Source organism: Trichoderma citrinoviride, assembly GCF_003025115.1.
Source record: "Trichoderma citrinoviride strain TUCIM 6016 unplaced genomic scaffold BBK36scaffold_2, whole genome shotgun sequence".
NCBI lineage: Eukaryota > Fungi > Ascomycota > Sordariomycetes > Hypocreales > Hypocreaceae > Trichoderma > Trichoderma citrinoviride.
In genome coordinates this window covers 424,323-445,433 of record NW_020194710.1, presented here as the reverse complement: position 1 = coordinate 445,433, position 21,111 = coordinate 424,323, and the positions used below count along the sequence as shown (strand labels likewise).

Below are 21,111 nucleotides of genomic sequence, written 5' to 3'. Positions count from 1 at the left end.
TCACGATTCCAGCAAGAGCATCACCCTGCATCTATGCCAAAGATTCAATATAAGCAGACAAATAACAAGTTCAACACGCGCAAGCATTCACTTGTAAATACCGTAAGCACGCGGAAAAATGAGTCTTCAGCCCATTATGAGTTGCCCAAGGCCATCTGTGAAAAGAATGAATAAAGAGACTAAGCATCACCACCCCCTCTCTTCTTCCACCTCTTCACCGAAAACACACGCAATCCAACCCGCCTACAGTGACATCTATAACTTCACACATCCTCTCTGCTTATACTAAAGTTCACGCAAACTTCTCCCCATGGTGGGAATACAGCAGAGGAGCTGACGTGGAGTAAAATGCATGGCTGACCTCAGGTAGAAACCAGGTCTTTCTGTCTTAGTACCACCTCGTCTCACTTCTTCTCTCTCTCTGCCGTTCATAGCCCAGCCTCGCCTGACACGAAAGAAACGATCGTTAGCGTGAGAGCCTGGTCAGTATGTACAAAACATTGGGATTGGCTGTATATTGGGAAGCCATGCATATTTGCTTCACACGAGTTACAGGCCCGAGATGGGATGACGCCGAGTGCTGATTCACCAGCGACAAAGCAGTGAATGAGGAGAAGCGAGCAAAGCAACCCACCAGTGCGTTTGTCGCCGGCATCCTGCGTGGTAAGCCATTGGTGTTTTTTGTCTGCTTCTGCCTTGTTTGCTTGTCCTGCTTTGTTTGCCCAATCAGATATACTACCTACGCATCTGGTTGGTCGTACGTACCCCTAGAAGATTCACTCGTTAGGCTGACTTCTGCATATCGATCTGGACAGAACGCACCGGGGCCGAGTGAATACGCCTGTCGATAGCTGTTCCCAATGGTAGGCCGCCCAAGGGGAAAAGGTAGGCCGCCCAATGCCTAAACATGTCGCATTTCCCTGCTTTTTCTTGCTCTTCCTTCTTTCGTCTTCATAAGTGCTCACCCCCGAGGGCCCACGCTGCAAGTGTGAAACCCCATGCTCATGCTTTCTGACGGATCTTTCCTGTATGGAGACCTGCTTGCTGCATGTCGATGAAAGCCCACGACAATGTCATCAGAACCCGAACCCTCCACAGACACACCGAGCGTGCCTAGCTCGCTGGCAAGGGCCACGAGATTATGCCCAGATGCGAGCGGACAGTCAGGCCGCGTCCTGAAGGCGTATCTGCTCCAGAATGCCCCAGAGTACCGGGTGCTCGACGCCCTCAGGCAAAAGGTACGTCTATGTTCTGCTTACTTGCACCAGAGTGCTGCTCCCAACAACCAGCGGCTCGGTTGCCGGACAGGGGAGGTATCACAGGAGGTGCACTGCCTGTAATATACACGGAATATGAAGTATTATACCTAATGATAACCTTGCTCACTGTCCATGTCCGCGTTAGGGTTGGGAGAACAAAGCCGGAGACACCTTCTTCGCGAAACAGAGACAGCAAGCGGACCACGCAGATGAGAAAACGGTTCGCTTCTTCTATAACATGATGAAAGGCATTGCCAGCGAAATAAACCGAGCCACTGGCGCGCTCCGGGTTCACGTAAAATGGCCCGGCAGGGCGCGGATTCTAGACTTTTGCGCGGCGCCGGGCGGGTTCCTCGAAACGGCCATGGGCATGAATCGTGGAGCCGAAGCAACGGGCTTTAGTCTGCCACCCACCCACGGAGGACATGAGATCATCATGCCGCTGGGCCCAGCCGTGACGTTCCAATACGCGGACGTCACCATGTTTGCGGCAGATATGGGCTTCACGGACATTCCTCAAGACAACCCGGAGGCTGAGAGCTTCGAGCTGGTGCCGCACATCCAAGACGGGCAGCGCTTCCATCTCGTCTTCTGCGACGGGCAGGTCTTGAGAACCCATGTTCGGGCTGCCTACCGGGAGCACTGGGAGGCGCGGCGTCTGGCAGCTACACAGCTCGCCATTGGGCTCGAACACGTCTCGCTGGGCGGCACCATGGTGGTCCTATTACACAAGCTGGATGCCGCCGACACCGTGGGCCTAATCTACACGTTTAGCAGGTTCTCTACCATCCAGCTCTTCAAGCCCACGAGAGCACATGCCAAGAGGTCTTCCTTCTATATGGTCGCCACCAACATCCAAAGCAACTCGCCGCTCGCACGGGAAGCCGTAGAGTCCTGGAAGCAGATGTGGCGGGTCATGACTTTTGGTTCTGATGAAGAACGCAAGAACAAGGTAGCGGAGGATCACATGGACGAACAGATGCTGGTGGAGCAGTTTGGGCCACAGCTCGTAAGGCTCGGAAGGGAAATATGGGATATTCAGGCCAGAGCTCTCGAGAAGGCGCCGTTCATGCAAGCCGGGCAGAATGGACATCGAACGACCGGCTGAGGGACCGCTCGGTTGGCGATGGTTGTATGTACAGGAATCCGAAGTAGGTAGTAGTGATAGCAGCAGCAGCAGCAGCAGCAGCAGCAGCAGCGCAAAGTACCCCGTCGTACGAAAATGTACCTGCAATACTAAGCCGCAGAGAAGCAAACGGGCATCATGGCAGCTTGGCCGTCTCGTCAGTTCCAGCACGCGGCAATGGCGCAAGGTAGCATCAGCGGCTTTGTGGCGTTCCGCGAGGAAGCAAAAGCCATTCTTCTTCCCGTCCTCCGTCGTACGCTAGCAGCGTTGAATAGGCCAAGCCACGTCCCGATCCAGTTCGTCAAGTCCGTGAAGCCTCCTGGAATGGGGATGGAAGTCGCCGAGACTGGTATAGATTCGCCTGCGGTGAGTTGTCAAAAACGCCCCCATCGCTCTGACCAGAGCCTCGGAAGCCTTTGGCAGCCGCTAGTTACACCGCTTGAGCAGCTGGACAGTTGAGCGATCGAGCGACCGTCATTGGAGGAGCGCCGGCCGCGAGGGATCGGAAAGGAGGTCAGGGAAGAGGTGGATTTGTTCGGTTCTGATGGAGGAGATGCTGCAAGCAAAGGATCCCGGGAAGATGCAGAAGAGCTGCCTGAGGTGCAGGTGATGAATCATGTGATGCGCGAGCTGCTGAAGAATCGGAAGCAGACAGAGCCGGCAAGGTACTACCTACCTACATGTACGGAGTACGGAGGACATGGACTCCCCCGGGGGTCATGCACAAGCAACGTGTATGTACCATCTACATGCCTTACCTGATAGGTTCCTGCTGGGAACTAACCGTACGAAGCTGCCTTGAAGATATTTCATCTCGTGCTCGATTAGAGTTTCGCAGCACGGAAGCAGCAAATCAATAATGACAGATGACATTCGATTACGATATCACGAAGCACATTCGCAGCCAAAGGTTGAAGCAAAGATGCAGAAGCTGTGGAGCATCTGGCTGCAGAAATGCCCTCTATCAGAAGGTTAGGCGAGGCCCGCCGGAACGTCCCACCATTCAAGCTCGAAATGCTTCGCCTCGCTGACGGGGACGGGCCTCCATAGGGCACGGCAGAGGCAGGCAGAGGCAAGGCAGGGTAAGGTATTATTCACGACACACTCACGGCGGTTGCATGTCAGGCGACGCGGCGCATGACGGAAGAGATGCCCAGCGAACGAACTGCTTGCAGACTGACGGCATCTGGCCATTGGCTGACCCGCCGGGACGTGCTTATGAAGCAGGACGGAAGAAGCAAGACGACGACGACGACGACGGAGAAGAGGAAGAAGGAGAAGCAGCAGCAGAAGTCGAAGCAGAAGTGGAAGCGGAAGCGGAAGCGGAAAGCAAGAGGACAAGGCAAAAGGGAAACGCGTCCGATGGCGATTGCAGAGAGGCGGTTGGACAGAGCGGCAAGCCTACAGACAGACAAGGGCCAGACGACGGGACATGCTTTTGGTGCTACTGCTGGTGCCGGTGCTTTGCTGGGAGGCAAAGGGGAGCCTTTGGGACGCATGGTGGTGTCGGGCGCGGCGCCTGATTGGGCCCTTGTGCGTGAGCTGGCATCCATCTTCTGCTGCCGCATGGCGTGGACGACGCAGATTGGGCGAGGGCTGGGGCCGTTTCGTGGTGGACATGGATTGGCCGGTGGATGCGATTGCGTCCGGATGGGGTTGAGCAGATGCCAATGCAATGCACTGCCAACTCATCGAGCCTCCGACCACTGGCGACGGGGAGGCGACCAGACAACCGCGCGGGCTCAGACGCACCAGGACGCACCGGGACGCACCAGGCGGGCACCCTCGTCGGCTCCCTGGCCTCGTTCCCTCTCTGCTCGCTTCTTCGTGTGCTTCGCCGAGTCACTTGCGCGCACAGTCTGGCTCCCACGCTTCCCGTACGGCTGCATGCCATGTATGTACGCATGTACGCATGCGTGTGTCTGTGCAGCGCGGGAAGCGTGAGGGTGAGGACGAGCGTGAGCGTGTGGCCCAACTCGAGGCCTTTCCTGCTGTTGACGAGAGAAGGGAGGAGAGGAGCTGTTTATTGTTGTAGCACCGCGAGTGCTCTGGATACATGTATCCTGTCCTGCTTGGCCACTTGCCTCTGCCTCTACCTGTCATGACAGTCATACGAGCGCGTGTGTGCGACCTCGCCGCATGTATTGCCCCATAGCGCTTCAGGCAGTCATGTACGGGGAGGCAAGGTAGTATGATGTTGATGCCATGCGCCATACAACTACCTACCTAATGTAAGCCCGCCGGTGTGAGAGAGTAAGTATATCATGCCTCCACGCTGTTTGTGTAATTCGTATCGCATCTCGAAGCCACCGCCACTCCTCCCTCCTCTCTGCTAGGAGCGAAAAAGTATCTCTCGCGCTGCCTACCTACTCGTACACTGCCGTGTCTGCTGTGAATGCCCTTCCCTTGTGTAGCGCCAGCCATCGAAGCCAATCCTCGCCCGCGCCAGCAGAGAAGAAGCGATCGTATCATATCGTTGCCACTGCGCTAGATAGACCACGACAAGTCTGATATCTGTCTTGTTTGAATCGACCCCCGATACTTTGCGGTACTTTCCGACATCATTGCTGTCCGTCGCCTCTGTCCGAGTACGAGGAACGTCACTTGGTGCAAACACAGCGCCAACGGCATCGTCATCAGCAGAGGCCCTCACCGACGTTGCGCTGCGACACGTTGGCCATACCATCGCCCATCGCCGTCTCGTCGTCAGCCCTATTCGCCCTGCCTTACCGCCTGCCCTCACACCGTCACTTGCACCGAGCAAACCTGAAGATGGCCACGCCCAGCCCGGCCCAGCCCGACTTGTAGACACCAGCTCAGCCAGGCGACCTCTGGAGACACGAGTGCCAGCACGCGCTTGCAAGTACCAGACCAGACCTGCTGCCGGGGGCAGACAGCCAGACAGACAGCTGTCACCAGCACAGCACAGCAGCGCCTGGAACACCCGTCTCATCCATCTCATCCGCACACAAACAGACGGCATCGACACCAGACACCACATCAGAGACTCCACCGCGAGCCGCCGAACCCTCGCGATCCAGCAGCTCCAATTCCTACCTCCTACTACTACAACCTCGACCCCAGCAGCCCCCAGTGCCGTGCCATCGGTGGGGCCCTAGCCCGGGAGCAGCGCTAAAAGCTCCAGGCCTGTGCTGCTGTTTTTTTGCTACCCCACGCCGGCTCCAGCGCATTTGATCCATCACTCTGCTGCTCCAATTGTGCCTTACAGCTTCACCTCTGTCTGTCTGCACTCTCTTCTGCTCGCCGCCAGCCTTCTCTCCTGCATCCGCTCTGAGCTTCGTCCTGGTAATAATAGCAGTATTATTATTAGCTCGTCTCAGCCGTGCCTCCCGTGGCCTGCATCGGATCGCAACAGGCGCTGGCTGTGCGCCAGAGTCGTCTCTCGTCATCGTCCAGCGGTGTCTGCTCTGCCTCCCGCCGGCAAGTATTGGATACCTTCAAGTCGAGGCGAAACCTCCGCACTTCGAGCCCCTCCAAAATTCTGCCGCCGAGCTCTTTTACTGCCTATTAACCAGCCCACCACCCTCGAGCTTTGTTCTTCTCCTCTGCAACAATCTCCCACCTATCGCCGCCGGGCTCTCCCACTCGCCAGCTTAGAGGCTGTCTCTCCATACCGCCATCTCCACCGTCTCATACTCTCGCCTGCTTGCTTCATCGTCTTCGGAAACGAAAAAGAAAGAAACAGCGCTGAAGCAGCTGCGGCCGCACAGCTACCCGCCTCGGTAGTCAGCCCTTCGAGCCACAGTCAAACGGCCCTTGGAGCCTCCTATACCCGCTCGCCTTGTCCAGGGAACAAGAATGGTCCCCATGCAACGCTCTCTCTCATCGCCAGACTGTGTTGACTCCTCCCCACGTACGTTGCCGCCGTCCTCCCAGGCCCAGACCTCCTCCCGGAAGTTTGACATTGCACCCGAGTACTGATGGTTTATACCACTGGTCCAGCCGTGTCACCCACGGTTACGCACGAATCGAGATCCTCCACGCCGTCACCGGACAAGAACAACGGCGGCGCCAACAACAACAGCAGCGGCCACGGCAACAGCGTGGATGCTCAGCGGCCCAAGCGGTACGGCTCCCGAACGCCCAGCCCGACGCCCACGCGCTCCTCCGACATCCCCCAGACCCTGGCTCTGCGCCTGAGTGATGATGTCCCTCGCCGCGGACGTCATCCCCGTCATCAGTCTCCCATGGCCTCGCGAAAAGCCATTGTGGCCCAGCCCAACCTGCCCAACTCGAGCAGCGCCAGGCACGGCCCCAGCTACCGCCCCCTGACTCCCACGAGCTCCTCCAACGAGACGCTGCCGGGCTCAAAGTTCACCAAGAAGCCCCTGCTGCAAGATGCGTCCATGTACACGAATACCCACCTGGTGCGGGACAGTGACAACACCACTCTCGAGGAGCTTGCCCACGTTGTGCGCCTCTCCAAGTACCAGGAGCGCAAGCGCGCCAACACTCGCATCCGCCTGCAGCGAAGCCTCATCTCTACCGCCTTGAGCGCCCGCCTGACGCGCTGCGGCGAGATGGCGCATCGCTACCTCGTGGAGAACTTCCGAAAGGACGACAAGGACAGCTTTGCCGCTCTGTACAATGCCATTCACGACGTCCGTAAGAGCTGCGATGAGCTCAGGCGATATGCCCTTTTGGAGCCCGAGCTGGAATCTCTGTCTTCTGCTGCCCTGGGCTCGTCTGATAGCCTGGACACTCCCACTAACTCAACAGTTGGCGTTGCTGATTCGCTCAAGTCCATCACCCCGTTTCTGCATGACATCTCGGCCTCCGCCCGCGAGACATTCATTGAGTTCCTGAGCCAGATCCGAACCAATCCGGACTACCTGGCCACTCGCATATGTGCCCTCTCGAGCTCCGAGCTGAATGTCTTTTTGAATTTCCACAAGGGTTTGGAACCGGTTGAGTCGGTTCTCCCATTCCCCACGCGGAACCCCAACCGGCCGCATGCAAGTGCCTCGGGCCGTAGCACCTCCAACACCGATATCGAGAGGCTCCTCTCCTTCCAGAGACATGATCCGCTGTCGATTCTGATCCATGCCTGCTTTGCCAACTCGGCTGGCCCCGATAGCTCCGAGGACCAGCGACGAACCGACATCTGGGCGACGGTCCTGGCCAAGCTGATAGCCGAACCAAAGTCTGCCGGCGAGCACTTTTTGATCTGCGTGCTAAACATCTGGACAGCTATGCGCGACTGGTCCGGCAAGTCCAGCATGGAGTGGTATCTGATGAAGATCCTCGAAGACGGTGCTTTCCTGCTTGATCGCGCAGAGGATCAGCACGGCACCCGGTTCAACCTTTCGGATTGGAACCAGTCGGACGAGCTTGCCGCCAAGGATTTCTACGACCGCGCCGTCAACGGCCTGTTCGAGCTGGTGGACGACGAGGATGCTACTGGTATCCCGGAGGGCCTTTTGGAGCTCGGAAACGCCATCCTGAGCAAGCTCGAGAACAAGTTTGTGGAAAACACCTCCAAGTGGCTTGTCTGGAGATGCCTCTTCTTTGTCTTCCTGCTCGGCGTCATCATCCACCCCGAATACTATGGCATGCTGGCTGAGTATCACATCACTCCCTACGCCAGGGAGAAGATTCTGAAGAAGGTTGCCATGAAGGCCCATGAATACGTTTCAAGCATGTGGAGCGGAAAGCCCTCGGCCACCTGCGTCCCCGTGAACATCCCACCCAAGATCAAGGGGCACGTGGAGAACATCCTCGCCAGGTTCCAGGGGACCCGGTCCAAGATTCCGGCCGCCAAGCTCCTGCCGGCGAGGTCCATCACCTCCCTGCGGGAGACGGTCGAGGTCCGCCCCTACCTGGTCATCAGCCCTGCCGACCTGGCAACGCTGGTAAACGCTCTCTTCCCGGAGAAGCGGCCCCACTCGGCGCGTTCCGGCCCAGCCTCCATCTCCGGGCTGTCGGCCATTTCCCAGCCCATCTCCATGTCCAACCACCACAAGAACAGCTTCGACACGGCCTCCATCATCAGCACCAGTGCCTCGTCTATCTTGAGCGACGCCACCACGTCTCGCGACTTCATCTACGACCTCAACACGGCGACCCCGCGCTACTCTCCTCCTGCCGAAGACCCGGAGGAGCAGCGGCGCTTGAGCAAGTACGAGGATGATGGCTATCGTCTCAGGCTGGCCATCCATGAGATGCAGCAAAACCTGGGCGCGGACGTCGTCCGTGGATCCAGCCACCCATGCGCCGAGAGATGGGTTGTCCTCTTCATTTCCCCAGACGGAAAGAGCCTCTCGACGCAGATGACGTACGATCCGGACGATGAGCTCGAGGATGAGGAAAACTCGTCCAGCACAGACACCGACGAGGACGAGACGCCGCAACGCCCTGAGCTGGACAAGGACTATCATCAGCTGCGCAACTCCGTCCTCAAGCTGGTGGAAGACTATGAGATCCCTCGCAGCCTGGAGCCCGAGCGCGGACGAGCCCAGCTCAGCAATCGCGCTTCGGGTCTGAGAAAGTACACGTCGAGGAACAGAATCATCCAGCCGGAGAAGACGGTTTCCAGCCGAAACCCTTACCGGAAGCAAATGGGCGTCGACGGCACAATCTCCACCACCGACCTGACGCCGAAGGAGCCCGAGGAGTCCGAGCCTGTCTTGATCACAATGCTGAAGGCGGCTTCGTCCCAGTCAAAGGCCCAGGCCGACTTCGTCTCTGCCCACATGTACTGGAAGACGCTGAACCAGCTGACGGCGCTGGCCTCGAGCTCTCTCCGGCAGGACGGATTCGCCGCTTTGATCAACATCTTGGCTAGGGGACCCCGCGATGCCATCCGCCGCTCTGCATCTGCCATCGAAGAGTACGATGCCTGGCTTGTCTGGCTGAAGCAGAGCCAGGAGCGCCACGAAGGCCTGATCGACACCATGATGAAGCGCGTCAATGCCATCCGCGACAAGATGTGGTATGTGACCGACGTCCGCAATTCCAAGGAATATGCGCACAGCCGTGACATCTGTCAGGCTCTCAAGACCATGGGTATGCCGCGTCGTTGGAGCTCGTTTCAGCGCTCAAGGGCTCACAACAACCGCGGTCCTAGTTCCTCCTACCTCTACCGCACCGAGTCGCAGATTATGGACCTCTTGGCCGCTTCGGAGGAGCAAGGCGGGCCGAACAAGCTTAGCGATGATCAGGCAGAAATGACCTCCATGTGGCTGCACCAGTATGGGATTGAAAACTTCTGCCAGGGAGAGGAGAGGATCCACCGCTTCTGCTGCGAGGTGGACCGATGCATCTCCAAGCTCGTGGGAGAAACCCTTCGCGAGGCGCCAGTGCTGTGGTCGAGCGAGCTCTACAAGCGAGACAAGCTGGTCCATGACCGTAGCAAGGCACGAGACCGTGATCACTCCTGGGGCGGCGACGACTCGACTAGCATCATCAGCGAGCAGGACAGGCGCCATACGTCGTCGTCATCTGGGAGATCCAGCTCGTTTGCCTCGCGCGATCTGAGATCCATGACGAGCAACAACACCAGCCACCACTCTCTGGACTCGTCGAGGCACAGCCATTCGAGGCCTGGTGGCATGCTGGCCGACATCCCCGATGGGCCAGAATACTTTGACAAGGCGTCGCCTGTCGATTCGTCAGGCACGTTCTGGTCGCCATTCCAACCTGCCATGTCTACCAGCTCGGCCCCCTCGCGATACTCGCCTACCACCAGTCTTACCAACGTGTCGACTACCTTTTCGGCCCCTCAGCATCACACGATTCCCTCCATCACGAGTGTCTCCACTGGTCGGCCAAGCACGGCGGCGTCGTCCAATGACACCATCCAGCAGCATCGCAACGACGATGAAAAGACGCGATTCTTGAACGAGCTTAAGCAGACTCTAACCAGCTTGTTGCTCTCTGACTTGGGCAATCAAGTGTTGGCACGGGGATCGGAGACTGATGGCTGGTTCCAAAAGCTCGGGCAACAATGCATCGACAGGAAGGACGCCCTCGAGAGGCGAGCTGCTCGCCGGAAATCTGACAAGAAGTCGATGCAAAAGCCGGGGTTGGCTAGGCCGAGAGGGCTCGAGAAGAAGAGGAGCTTTGGAAACCTCAGGAACGCAGGTGACAACACTGCGGACAGAATGTCGGAGCCCTCTGAGAACAGCCCCGTGGCTTCTCCAGAGTCTCCCATGCCTGCGACTATCGATCCGCCGCCAGCGCCGCCCAAAGACACGTCCAACGAGTTTCCTTTCAAGAAGGCTTACCAGCGTCTTCTCAACATGTTTTGTGTCCATCCCAACCCGTATGCCAAGCTGAATGCTCTCAACGAGCTGGAGCAGCTCATCATCGCCTCCATGATGTCGAGCGGCCCCAAGAGGGGGCGATGGAACAGATCCGATGCAGGCTCGAGCATCGTGGAAGACCACAGCTCCACCAGTCGTCCTACTCCGCTGGAGGGCATGATTGACAACGTCAAGGAGCGCCGACTGCAAGCTCTTCAGTCTGGCCTTCCGACGACTGGGTTTTCCTTCACATCCCGCGGCTCCAACTCGGAGACGCGGTCCATTGTGTCTGGTGGTGCCTCCAACTCGGACCTCATCACAAAGGAGCTGTACACTCTCTTCCGAGACGCATCGATTCGACCAAAGTCGCTCTTCCGTGACCTGCAGTTCATCGCTGCCTTTGTCCCCGCCTCTGTCCTGGACAGGCCGGAGAAGGGCAAGGCGTTCTGGAACACTGGGCTCGCGGCCCTGAAGCTGAAATCGGAGGTGTGTCGAACCATGGTGGAGATGGCAGACGAGGTGATTGCGGCCCATTCGCATGCCCGCCAGTCCTCTACGGACAACGCCACTCCCCTCGACACGCCTCAGTCAACGACCGGTACCCCCCCGCCCCCATCCACTACATATGGACTAAACGATGTTGGCAAGATGTGGACAATTACGGCTAAAGAAGGCTATCCCACGGCGCAGCGTGAGCTGGCCTTGTTCTACCTATCTAACCCCGAATACGTTGAAAGAACAACGCTTCCCTTGTCCAAGCCGAGGGAGGTGTTTAAGCAAACAGTCATGGAGAAGTATGGCCGCACCAGGGGCGGCCTCGGCGGCTCCGGCACAGGCGGTCTCGGCAGTGTAGGTGTCTCTTCGAGAGGGCCGGGCGCCGGCAATGGCGGCTCTGGTGATGGGCAGCTCTCCGGTGGCAACGAAGGTGATGTTAGAACTGATCCAGGTTTGATGTGCGTCGCTGTCCACTGGATGGAAGCGGCAGAGCAGGGCGGCGACGAGCTTGCTTCGAGCTTCCTGCGACAAAACGAGTTTATGGGACTTGGTTGATTGGGAATCCGCACGGTATTCGTATCCGGTGGCCAAGCCGGGCGCGAAAGAACCATGCTTGGCCATCGTCCACCCGATGATTTTCTCCTTTTCTCTTTTTTATATCTCCATTCTCGGCGGTTGCGCTCATGCATAGGCGACACAGATGCATCCTTCAACGGGGCATCCTTTTACCACATTCCCTTTGTCGTCTCTTATCAATCTGATCTTGACGCGTCATGACACAATCAAATGGAACCGGGCAACGCGAGTATGAGTTCACGACATGGTATGATGGCATCTATAACGATCTCAAGCCTTTTCTTCTTCTCTTCATTCAGAGGATGATTTGCATCTGGACCATGAACCAACCGAACAAAAAAAAGATGAATCCTTTTCTTATACCCTCTTTCATCTTGCTTCCTTTTCGGTCGGTATAGAACATGAGGGAACAGCGGGCTAGCTGGCTGGCTCCTCTGATTTTATGATACCATCAGTAACGGGCGAAAAACGGGATTTGGTTCACTTTATCTTTATCTCATTTTAAATCATGTGCAACGCCTGCCTTTCAGTTCATTAGATAGACGGACACCCACGATCCTTGAGCTTTTGCTTTCTTGTTTTCCTGGTGCTTTGGTTCCAAGCTTTTGAGGAGGACTTTGGGTTTGAACACACGAGGTGCGTTGTGGCGGAGGATATACCTTGAGTTACAAAAAATCATGTTGGACGGCACTTATGTAGCATTTGCACTGGCTCTTTTAGAATAGGAGAAGAGAAAATGCATTGAAAATGAGGTGAATCGAGCTGGGCATTGGCGCGAGTTCTTGATGCTGGATTGTCTGTATGGCTTCATAGTTGCACCAAGGTCAACTCATAAGATCCTGAGACCTGCCAAGCTGGGATATTCGCTTTGATAAATGCCCGGATAGGTGCATGTGCAACAGGCTCCCGTCGCGCAATTGGCCAATCAACGGCAGTGATTCAGTGGAGAGTCGAGCTGAGCGGCAGGCAGCAGGCGCCAAGGATCCAATTCAGCTGGCAGGGGCCGCTGTGGGAGATGCCCGAATGCCTCGAGTGCCTTGGGCTTGATATCATTATATAAACAAACAATTGCATTGATTCACTTGAGCGTCTTTCCTTGCCTTTTCTTTCTTCTCATTGTTCCTCAGTCTTTTTCAACCTCCCTCTACTCAAGATCCTTCACGTCTGCCTCGCCATTCACCTCGTCTTATCAGTCTCACTGCTCTCTCTATCTTACGGCCACTCACGGCAACAGCTTCACTCCTTTCATCAACCGCTCAAGATATCTCTCTTCAGCAGACCTTCCACATAAACAGAAGCCAGCCTCATGTCTTTGCCTAGCGGAAACACCCAGACCTGTGGTCTCCTCAAGGTCCCTCCAGAGATCCTCGACAGAATAACGTGGCATCTCACCACGACCGAGTACTGCAACCTGCGCCTGGCAAGCAAGGCCATCGAACAGGCCGTCTTCTTCAAATTCACCTCCGAGTTCTTCACGCGGAAACAGTTCATGGTCTCCGAGTTTAGCCTCAGAGCGCTCATAGACATCTCCAAGAGCCGCCTGGCGGGATGCTTGCGCCACGTTCACTTGGGGCTTGATCAGCTTGCCCCAGCGAGGGGTTTCGCGGATACGGATTTACAGGAGACTATCGAGGCCATGCGCATGCACCTGTTGCGCTTGACTGAGCAGGAGACTCTTTGGACGCTTGGCCTGGTCCCCAAGTACTTGGCTGAGGCTTTTGCCCACCTCCCCAAGCTGGAGACTTGCGTTATCCGTGATTTCAACTCCTCCAGAAGATCTCGGGATGGCCCCTTTTGCCAGTGGCGGAGCTACGGCAGCCCAACCCTGTACAAAGAAACCAAGATGCACCCTATGCCTCAGCTAGGGTACCCGGACTATGTAGACCGCCTGTTCAAGGCCGTCGTCCACGGGCTGGCCATGGCGCAAGCCAGGCCAACAGCCATTGAAGTGATGGAGAGACATGACCACCTGCTACATGACTCTGCGTTCCATATCCACCCGGATTCTGAAGCCGCCGTCGCGCCTGTTCTCGGACGACTCAAAAGGCTGCACCTCTCCCTTGACAAGGCCCGGACCCCCATCCACCTGGCACGTCCTTCACAAGCATATCACCATACCCATCTGGCCAGGTTCCTGAGGGGTTGCGAGGACTTGGAGGAGCTCCGAATCAACGGAAGGCGTGACTTTGACACCAGGGGCGAGAGCAGCACTCAGCGTCACCTGTTCGACTGGCTCGCAACGAAGCCTCAGACAAAGGCCTCGGCGTCATCGTTGGCTGGCGGAGAATCAACTGGTCAATTGCCGCAGGATCCAGCACTGCCTGGCAATGACAGTACTGTTCCCCCCGCCGCAAAGCTCGCGCGATTAAAGATCCTCAGCCTGGGGATGACGACCTTTACCGTCGAGAATCTCGTGCGTCTGATTGCCAGGTTTGCCGACACGCTCGAGAGCCTCGACCTATGGAGGATTGATGTCGTGTCTGAAAACAAGGCAGACGACGATTTGCTAGCGGAGAATGGGACTATTTTGTACGCTCGCCTCCTGCGGGAGCTGCTCAACCTTCCAAACCTGAATCTACGGCATATCAAGCTGGGCAAGGTCCATCAGAGACTGCATCCCACCCGCAACGCGCCGATCACGCAGGAAATCAAGTTCAAGCCTGAAGCGAGCACGCGCGACGAAGATGTGGACAAGGGGCTTGTGCGAGGGGCATTTGAATTGGAATATACGGGCTCAGACTGGAGGCATTTTGTTTCCCACGAGATGATACCTCGGTTGTACACGTTTCGGAGTAAAGGTACGCAGTTCAAAGTCCGAGCTGCCAGGGTGGCAAGCGGGCTTTTTCCCTCTTTTAACCTGTTTTGCTAACATTATTTAGTAGTGCCATCACAGGAGGAGATGGAGCTGGATATAGATGAGCGCGATGAGGAAGGCGAGGATGATAATGAGGACGATGATGATGACGAGGACAATGACGAATGATGTATGAATAATGCCAAGCTTGTGAAGGGAATCTACAGATTCGAGACTGGACTTTGTAAGAACTCGTTATTTTAGCCTTGAGACGGCTTACTTAGGTCTGATAACAGAAGCAATTTATCATTGGATTGATCTCATTGAGAGCTTTCGATTCAAAGAGCAATGGAGATGATTCGAAGAATGCCGAGAAGGGCATGGTGATTTGTTTGCTGCTGCTTTTTCCTGCTTTTTCTTCTTTTTGATTTTTCCATCTTTCGTATGGGCATGTGGAAGACTACCTACATGAGGGTTAATAAAGGGGCGCGTGGCGGAACTGGACGCGAACCTTGTGTCCAGCACCTTTCCAATTCCTCTACTTCAACCTCGAAGCGAGATGGGGCCGTCTGTTTTGTTTAGATTAGTTACCTGGGAAAGTAACCGCTCCATTACTCAAACGATGTACACGAAACTCTCTCTGTGTCTTGTACAAGGCCGGTTATGGCTCTCAGCCCCTGGAAATCCTTTCCGCTCAGAGGGGGGTTTGATTCTCTCCGGCTCGGTAGATAAAATGGATGAAGAGTTCGTTTAATGTGTGCCAGTGTGTCGCTCTTTTTTGTGATTGGCTTGACAACTCGGCGAGATGGCTTGTGGCTTGGAACTCGGTGAGTTGTTGGCTGTATTGATCGTAGAGGGGGGCGCCGCTCGAGTATTAGACTCTAAGCGAATAAATAAGCTTATATTTTGACATCATGCGTAAAATAAGTCCCCTACTACATCCGATGACTCCGGTCGTCGTCGGCTATTCTTTGAATCTCATGTAGGCTCCTCAGCGAACATGAGATCACCCCTTTCTGCCTGCCCATCTCTGCCTCCATTTTCCTCCATTATTCCTCCATTATTCCTCATTCGCAGTAACAATTTCGAGACAAGAACGCAAAAAGAGGCGGACAGTCGAACATCAAACGAAATGTCTTGCTTCATCTTCCTCGTCTTCGTCCTTCTCCTTCAAATGGGCACTGCCCCCCTCGCCGCCGCCCTCAGTCTCCCAGAGCTTTCCCAAGCACCACCGCCGCCGGGGCAGCTGCTCCATACCACCATCCCGGGACTGCCAGGATGGGGCGGCAATGACACGACGTCGACGACGGGAGACGGGGATGAGGTGCACTGGCTTCCGGGGCAGCCTGCGCCTACCAACGACGTGGTGTTCTCGTGGTGCCGGAAGGGGGTGAGCGGTTGTAATAGGGCGGCGCTCAAGCATGGGCGGTGCTGTAAGTCGCTTGATTCTTTCGTCACTGTAATGGGGGGGTTTGGGACTGACATGTGTATGTTGTTTTAGATGATTTGAGCATGTTGGATGGCTCGATTAGGGCGCAGTTGAGTAGCGTTGGGGCGCAAGATGGGAGGTGCATGCTGTTCCAGTGAGTTCAATGCCTCTGATACTCTTGTTCTGTCGCGGTGTTCTCTCATGGTTACCCTGCATTGCTATTGCTCCCTTGCCCTTTTCCTCCTCCTTTCCTAACTTGTCCCTCATAAATCTACAATCCACCATCTCCGGCAAGTCCACTGACAAGCTTCATGAAGAAACTACGACTGCAGCGGCGAGCACACGGCCATGTTCTCCGGGCGAAGCCTCTGGACAAAGACCATCTGCGCCACCAACTCCAAGAGCAAGAGCAAGAGCAAGAGCAGCAGGGTCAAGTGGAATGCGCAGGCGGCGGCCGTGCGGTGCTGCGCCGGCGAGCCGGGGAGCGGGTGGTGTAACTTTGGGATGAAGAAGCCGGATCGGTGCACCAAGGGGTGATGTCCTGGATGGGGGATTCTTTGGTGTTTTGGGGAAGGGGGGGCATGTTTTGTACTTTATTGTTGGAGTCTCAAGCGTTGGGCAATTCCCATGGATGGTTTATGACTGGCAATTTGATGCAATGTGCAATTGTCATGGCTATCTACTAGGTAGGCAGTCCCCCAGTGTCAATTGACTCTTTTGACAATGTCTTGGTGAGATACCATGTATACAGTTGTTGAGCGAGAGCACACCCGACGATACCCTCAACCGAGGAGGCACCAGACAGCGTTAGTCATCCACCCAAGCATCCCCATAAATCCAGGCAGCAAAGGCACTCCAGGCCGAACCACGTGACGCCGCGTCCATCTCGCGCAACCAGCCACCCACCAAGATTTCCCGAGGTCTTCTTTCAGCGACCGGGGCGCGCTGGTGCCTGGAAGCCAGCGCACTAAGAATTGGGCGCCAGGGGTCTCCAGCGGCTTTTAGTGGGCTGCAGCAGCTGAAAGCTCCACTGGGGGCTAGGCAGCTCTGGGGCAACTGGAGCTTCTCGAGCTGGTTGTAGTACAAGTACGAGTTAGCTGGGAGATTGATGTTCTCGATCCGAGCTGAGCTGAGCTGTGGGAAAAAAAAGGTATTAAAGAGGTCTGTTGCTTGTTCTTGAGCATCGAGTTGGTCTTCGTCCTTCTTCATGGTTTGATTCTTCACATTGAGTATGCCATCAATTGAGGCTTGACGACACATCATTCTGCCATTCTTTGCCGCGTTGCATCCAATTGACTCGAGTCCTGCCCTGAAGCATTCATTCATACCACTCTCTCCATCAACCCTTGGCCAGCTATCGAGGTGTCACGGCTAACGACGCCACACCTACAGCGAGCCCAGGAGGCAGTAACTCGTGCCTCTGTCCATTCGTCTCCCATCTCGCCTCCCAATTTCCCCCATCGCAACCCTCCCATCATGCCCCGGAGAAAGGCTGCTGCGGCTCCCGCCGTCTCGCCGCTGGACGGCTGCGTTGTCGCCATGAGCGGCAAGTTCGACGCCTCCAAGCACACCCACGCCTCTCTCGAGCAGCTCATCAGGTCCCTGGGCGGCAGCGTCACCAAGAGCGTTGCCAAAACCACAACCCACGTCGTCTGCTCCGAGGACGACTACAATAGCAACTCGGCAAAGGTCGCTGCTGGCAGGGCCAAGGACTTGCCCGTGGTCAGTCCGGAGTGGATCTTTGAGGCTGAGAAGCTGAACAAGACGGTCGATCCTCAGCCGTACGTCTGGGGCAGCGACAAAGCTGCCGACCCACAAGCCAATGGCAAGAAGCGGCCCATCATGGTGTCCAAGAGCGATGAGGAGGAGGAGGAGGAGCCCGAGCCCAAGAAGGCCAAGACCAACGGCTCCAAGGCGGCCAAAGGGGCAAAGGGCAAGGCAAAGGCCGATGCTGAGCCTGAACCCGAGCCCGAGGCCGAGGAGATCAAGGAGGAGAAGCAGGTCGCCGAGGGCCAGTTCATCAAGAAGAAGGATGCGGCCATCCCGGTTGACGAGTACTGCCCGATGGTCAACCAACAGGTGCACATTGACGCTGACACTGGGCTGATATACGATGCTTCTCTCAACCAGACGAACGCATCCCACAACAACAACAAGTTCTACCGCATCCAGGTGAGTGGAAGTTGCTTTCTCGGTTTGCGTGGGATTGCCGGTCCAGTACTGATGCCAGGCTGCCCCAGGTCTTATATGACGGCAAGTCAAAGCAGTACAAGACATGGACGCGCTGGGGCCGTGTTGGAGAGGTCGGGCAAAGTGCCCTTCTCGGCAACGGCAAGGTCGAAGACGCAATCAAGCAGTTTGAGAAAAAGTTCAAGGACAAGTCTGGCCTATCCTGGGAAAACAGGGGCGAGAACCCGAAGCCGGGAAAGTATGCATTCGTCGAGCGAAGCTACAATCCAGACTCGGACGATGAAGACGACAACGAAGCTGATGACAAGGCCGTCAAGAAGGAGGAGGACGACGAGGAAGAGGTCAAGCCGGCAGAGTGCACTCTTGAGCCCCAAGTCAAGTCCCTCATGGAGCTCATCTTCAACCAGCAGTACTTCCAGGCCACCATGACTGCCCTGAACTACGACGCGAACAAGCTCCCTCTGGGAAAGCTGAGCAAAGCCACCATTACGCGCGGTTTCCAGCAGCTCAAGGACCTCGCGGCCCTGATGGATGATGCTACGCTGGCGGCGAGCAGATGGAACACGACGGTGGCCCAGGCCACGGAGATGCTGTCCAACATGTACTACTCCATCATTCCGCATGCCTTTGGCCGCAACCGCCCCCCCGTCATCCGAGACAACGTGATGCTCAAGAAGGAGATTGAGCTGCTGGAGAGCTTGTCCGACATGAAGGACGCAGCAGACATTATGAAGATTGACCGCAAGTCAACGGACAGCATCCACCCCCTCGACAAGCAGTTCCAGAGCCTGGGCCTCAACGAGATGACGGTCCTCGACCACGCCAGCAGCGAGTTCGAGCACCTCGAGGCCTACCTGCACGGCTCCCGCGGCGAGACCCACGGCCACAGCTACAAGGTCCAGGACATCTTCCGCATCGAGCGGCAGGGCGAGAACGTGCGCTTCGACGAGTACGTCGAGAAGAGCAAGATTGGCCAGAACAGGCGCCTGCTGTGGCACGGCTCGCGCGCGACCAACTTTGGCGGCATCCTCAGCCAGGGCTTGCGCATCGCGCCTCCGGAGGCGCCCGTCTCGGGGTACATGTTCGGCAAGGGCATCTACCTCGCCGACATGTCGTCCAAGTCGGCCAACTACTGCTGCTCGTACATCTCGGGCGGCCAGGCGCTGCTGCTGCTCTGCGAGGCCAAGCTGGGCGATCCCATGCAGCAGCTGACCAACGCGAGCTACGACGCCGGCAGCAGCGCCAAGAGGGGCGGCATGGAGAGCACCTGGGGCGTGGGCATGACGGCGCCGCCCAAGTGGATGGACGCTGGGGTTGTGCACGAGAGCCTCAAGGGCATCCAGATGGTGAGTTTTTTCTTTTCGTCTTTGATTGTGAAATTCTTCGTCTGTATGAGGCAGGGCCGGCTGACATTTTTTGTCTTTTGATATAGCCCGATATAAGCGAAAAGCCGTGTGCGACGAATGTAGACGGCGCGTATCTGATGTACAATGAGTTCATCTGCTACGATGTCGCCCAGGTGAAGCTGCGGTATCTCTTCCGCGTCCAGATGTAGAGGGTCAAGCCTGTTATACTCTGCTTTCCATGTTCTACTAATGATGAGATGTCGATGATTTATGGGGTATCATTTGGCCTGATGTCAGCCATCACGGAGTTCAGGGGCGGCCTCTTGTGTACAATACTGGTTTTGCTAATGTGTCCATATTACCTTTAATGACGAGATGAATAAACCTATATTACACTTTGCTTTTCCCGTACTACTCATACACACATACACACATGCCCATCACATCATGATGATACATTCCAGCTCCAAACTTAGTCACCGAGAGGATACGCGTGCAAGACCTGTCCGTAATACAGCTCCGCGTCCTTGGACGCCAAAAAGATGAAGCTGGGCGCAATCTCGCTCGGCTGGCCCGGCCGGCCGATGCCCGACTTCTTGCCAAACCCTTCCATCTGCTCCGCGGGGCGCGAGGCCGGCTGGAGGGGCGTGTGGACGGGGCCCGGGGCGACGGCGTTGACGCGGATGCCCTTTGGCATGAGCTGCTTGGCGAGGGACGTGGTGAAGGAGGTGATGGCGCCCTTTGTGGAGGCGTAGTCGACCATGGCGGCTGTGCCGCGGAAGGCGACGGTGGAGGTTGTGTTGATGATGCTATTCATAGAGGTTTAGTTACCCAGTGTCGTTTGATTGTGAAGAGAGATTGTGAGAAGGGGGGATTAACTCACGAGGCACCCTTCTCCATATGCGGCACCGCATACTTTGTCATGGCAAACATCTGCAGGATGTTGCTCCTAAAGGTGCTCTCCACGACGTCCAGGTCAATCTTTGCAATGTCGTCGCACATGACCTGTTTCGAGGCGTTGTTGACGAGCACGTGCAGCGCGCCAAAGGTCTGCATGTGCTGCTCGACGGCCTTGCGGCACGTCTCGTTGTCCATGAGGTTGCCCGGGACGAGGAGGCACTTGCGGCCCTCCTGCTCGACGAGCTTCTTTGTCTCTTCGGCGTCGGGCTGCTCTTCGGGGAGGTAGACTATGGTGACGTCGGAGCCTTCGCGGGCGAAGAGGACGGCGACGGAGCGGCCTATGCCGGAGCTGCAATTTGCACGTCAGTGGGCGTGTTTGAAAGTTTCATGTCTTTGTAGCTGGGGCTGGCGTACTCTCCGCCTGTGATGAGGGCCTTGTTGCCCTTGAGCTTGCCGGCGGCAATGTATTCCTGGTGGCCGTGCTTGCCCTCGAGAGCGGTTGCTTCACTGGTGGGCTTCATGTTCTTCTCCAAGCTGTGTCGCAAGGAAGGATATATATATGTCAGTCAAACTGACTTCTTCGTAGGTAAAGAGCTGTGCACCCAAAAGTGAGTTTACTTACCCAGGAAGATCCTGTGCCTGAGGCTCCTCGACGGGCTTGAAGCTCCCAGACTCGCTGCGCGACATTGCGAAGGATCTGGCGGTACTTCTCGTAGCTCGGGTGTAGTCGAA

The 21,111-nt window shown here is 56.4% G+C and overlaps 6 protein-coding genes across 6 annotated transcripts; 5 read left to right on the top strand and 1 right to left on the bottom strand.

Annotated features, from left to right (window-relative positions):
• Nucleotides 1–1,070: 1,070 nt before the first annotated feature.
• Nucleotides 1,071–2,367, top strand: BBK36DRAFT_1155957 (hypothetical protein; the record flags this gene model as incomplete). Its single annotated transcript, XM_024893882.1, has 2 exons — nucleotides 1,071–1,238; nucleotides 1,405–2,367. 2 exons carry the CDS (start codon nucleotides 1,071–1,073, stop codon nucleotides 2,365–2,367), a joined length of 1,131 nt encoding a protein of 376 aa, XP_024752700.1.
• Nucleotides 2,368–3,534: 1,167 nt separating this feature from the next.
• BBK36DRAFT_1164248 (hypothetical protein) lies at nucleotides 3,535–11,699 on the top strand (the record flags this gene model as incomplete). The annotated part of the gene is made up of 2 exons (XM_024894627.1): nucleotides 3,535–3,922; nucleotides 6,349–11,699. The coding sequence occupies 2 exons, from the start codon at nucleotides 3,535–3,537 to the stop codon at nucleotides 11,697–11,699; spliced, it is 5,739 nt and encodes a 1,912-aa protein (XP_024752699.1).
• Nucleotides 11,700–13,026: 1,327 nt separating this feature from the next.
• On the top strand, nucleotides 13,027–14,703 carry BBK36DRAFT_1165652 (hypothetical protein; the record flags this gene model as incomplete). The annotated part of the gene is made up of 2 exons (XM_024894805.1): nucleotides 13,027–14,518; nucleotides 14,603–14,703. The coding sequence occupies 2 exons, from the start codon at nucleotides 13,027–13,029 to the stop codon at nucleotides 14,701–14,703; spliced, it is 1,593 nt and encodes a 530-aa protein (XP_024752698.1).
• Nucleotides 14,704–15,646: 943 nt separating this feature from the next.
• BBK36DRAFT_1155954 (hypothetical protein) lies at nucleotides 15,647–16,480 on the top strand (the record flags this gene model as incomplete). Its single annotated transcript, XM_024893881.1, has 3 exons — nucleotides 15,647–15,947; nucleotides 16,016–16,097; nucleotides 16,261–16,480. The coding sequence occupies 3 exons, from the start codon at nucleotides 15,647–15,649 to the stop codon at nucleotides 16,478–16,480; spliced, it is 603 nt and encodes a 200-aa protein (XP_024752697.1).
• A 939-nt stretch (nucleotides 16,481–17,419) lies between these two features.
• On the top strand, nucleotides 17,420–19,688 carry BBK36DRAFT_1110113 (PARP-domain-containing protein; the record flags this gene model as incomplete). The annotated part of the gene is made up of 3 exons (XM_024889546.1): nucleotides 17,420–18,115; nucleotides 18,184–19,479; nucleotides 19,566–19,688. 3 exons carry the CDS (start codon nucleotides 17,420–17,422, stop codon nucleotides 19,686–19,688), a joined length of 2,115 nt encoding a protein of 704 aa, XP_024752696.1.
• A 263-nt stretch (nucleotides 19,689–19,951) lies between these two features.
• On the bottom strand, nucleotides 19,952–21,066 carry BBK36DRAFT_1110914 (NAD(P)-binding protein; the record flags this gene model as incomplete). The annotated part of the gene is made up of 4 exons (XM_024889644.1): nucleotides 19,952–20,288; nucleotides 20,363–20,728; nucleotides 20,794–20,913; nucleotides 21,002–21,066. The coding sequence occupies 4 exons, from the start codon at nucleotides 21,064–21,066 to the stop codon at nucleotides 19,952–19,954; spliced, it is 888 nt and encodes a 295-aa protein (XP_024752695.1).
• Between the last annotated feature and the right edge of the window lie 45 nt (nucleotides 21,067–21,111).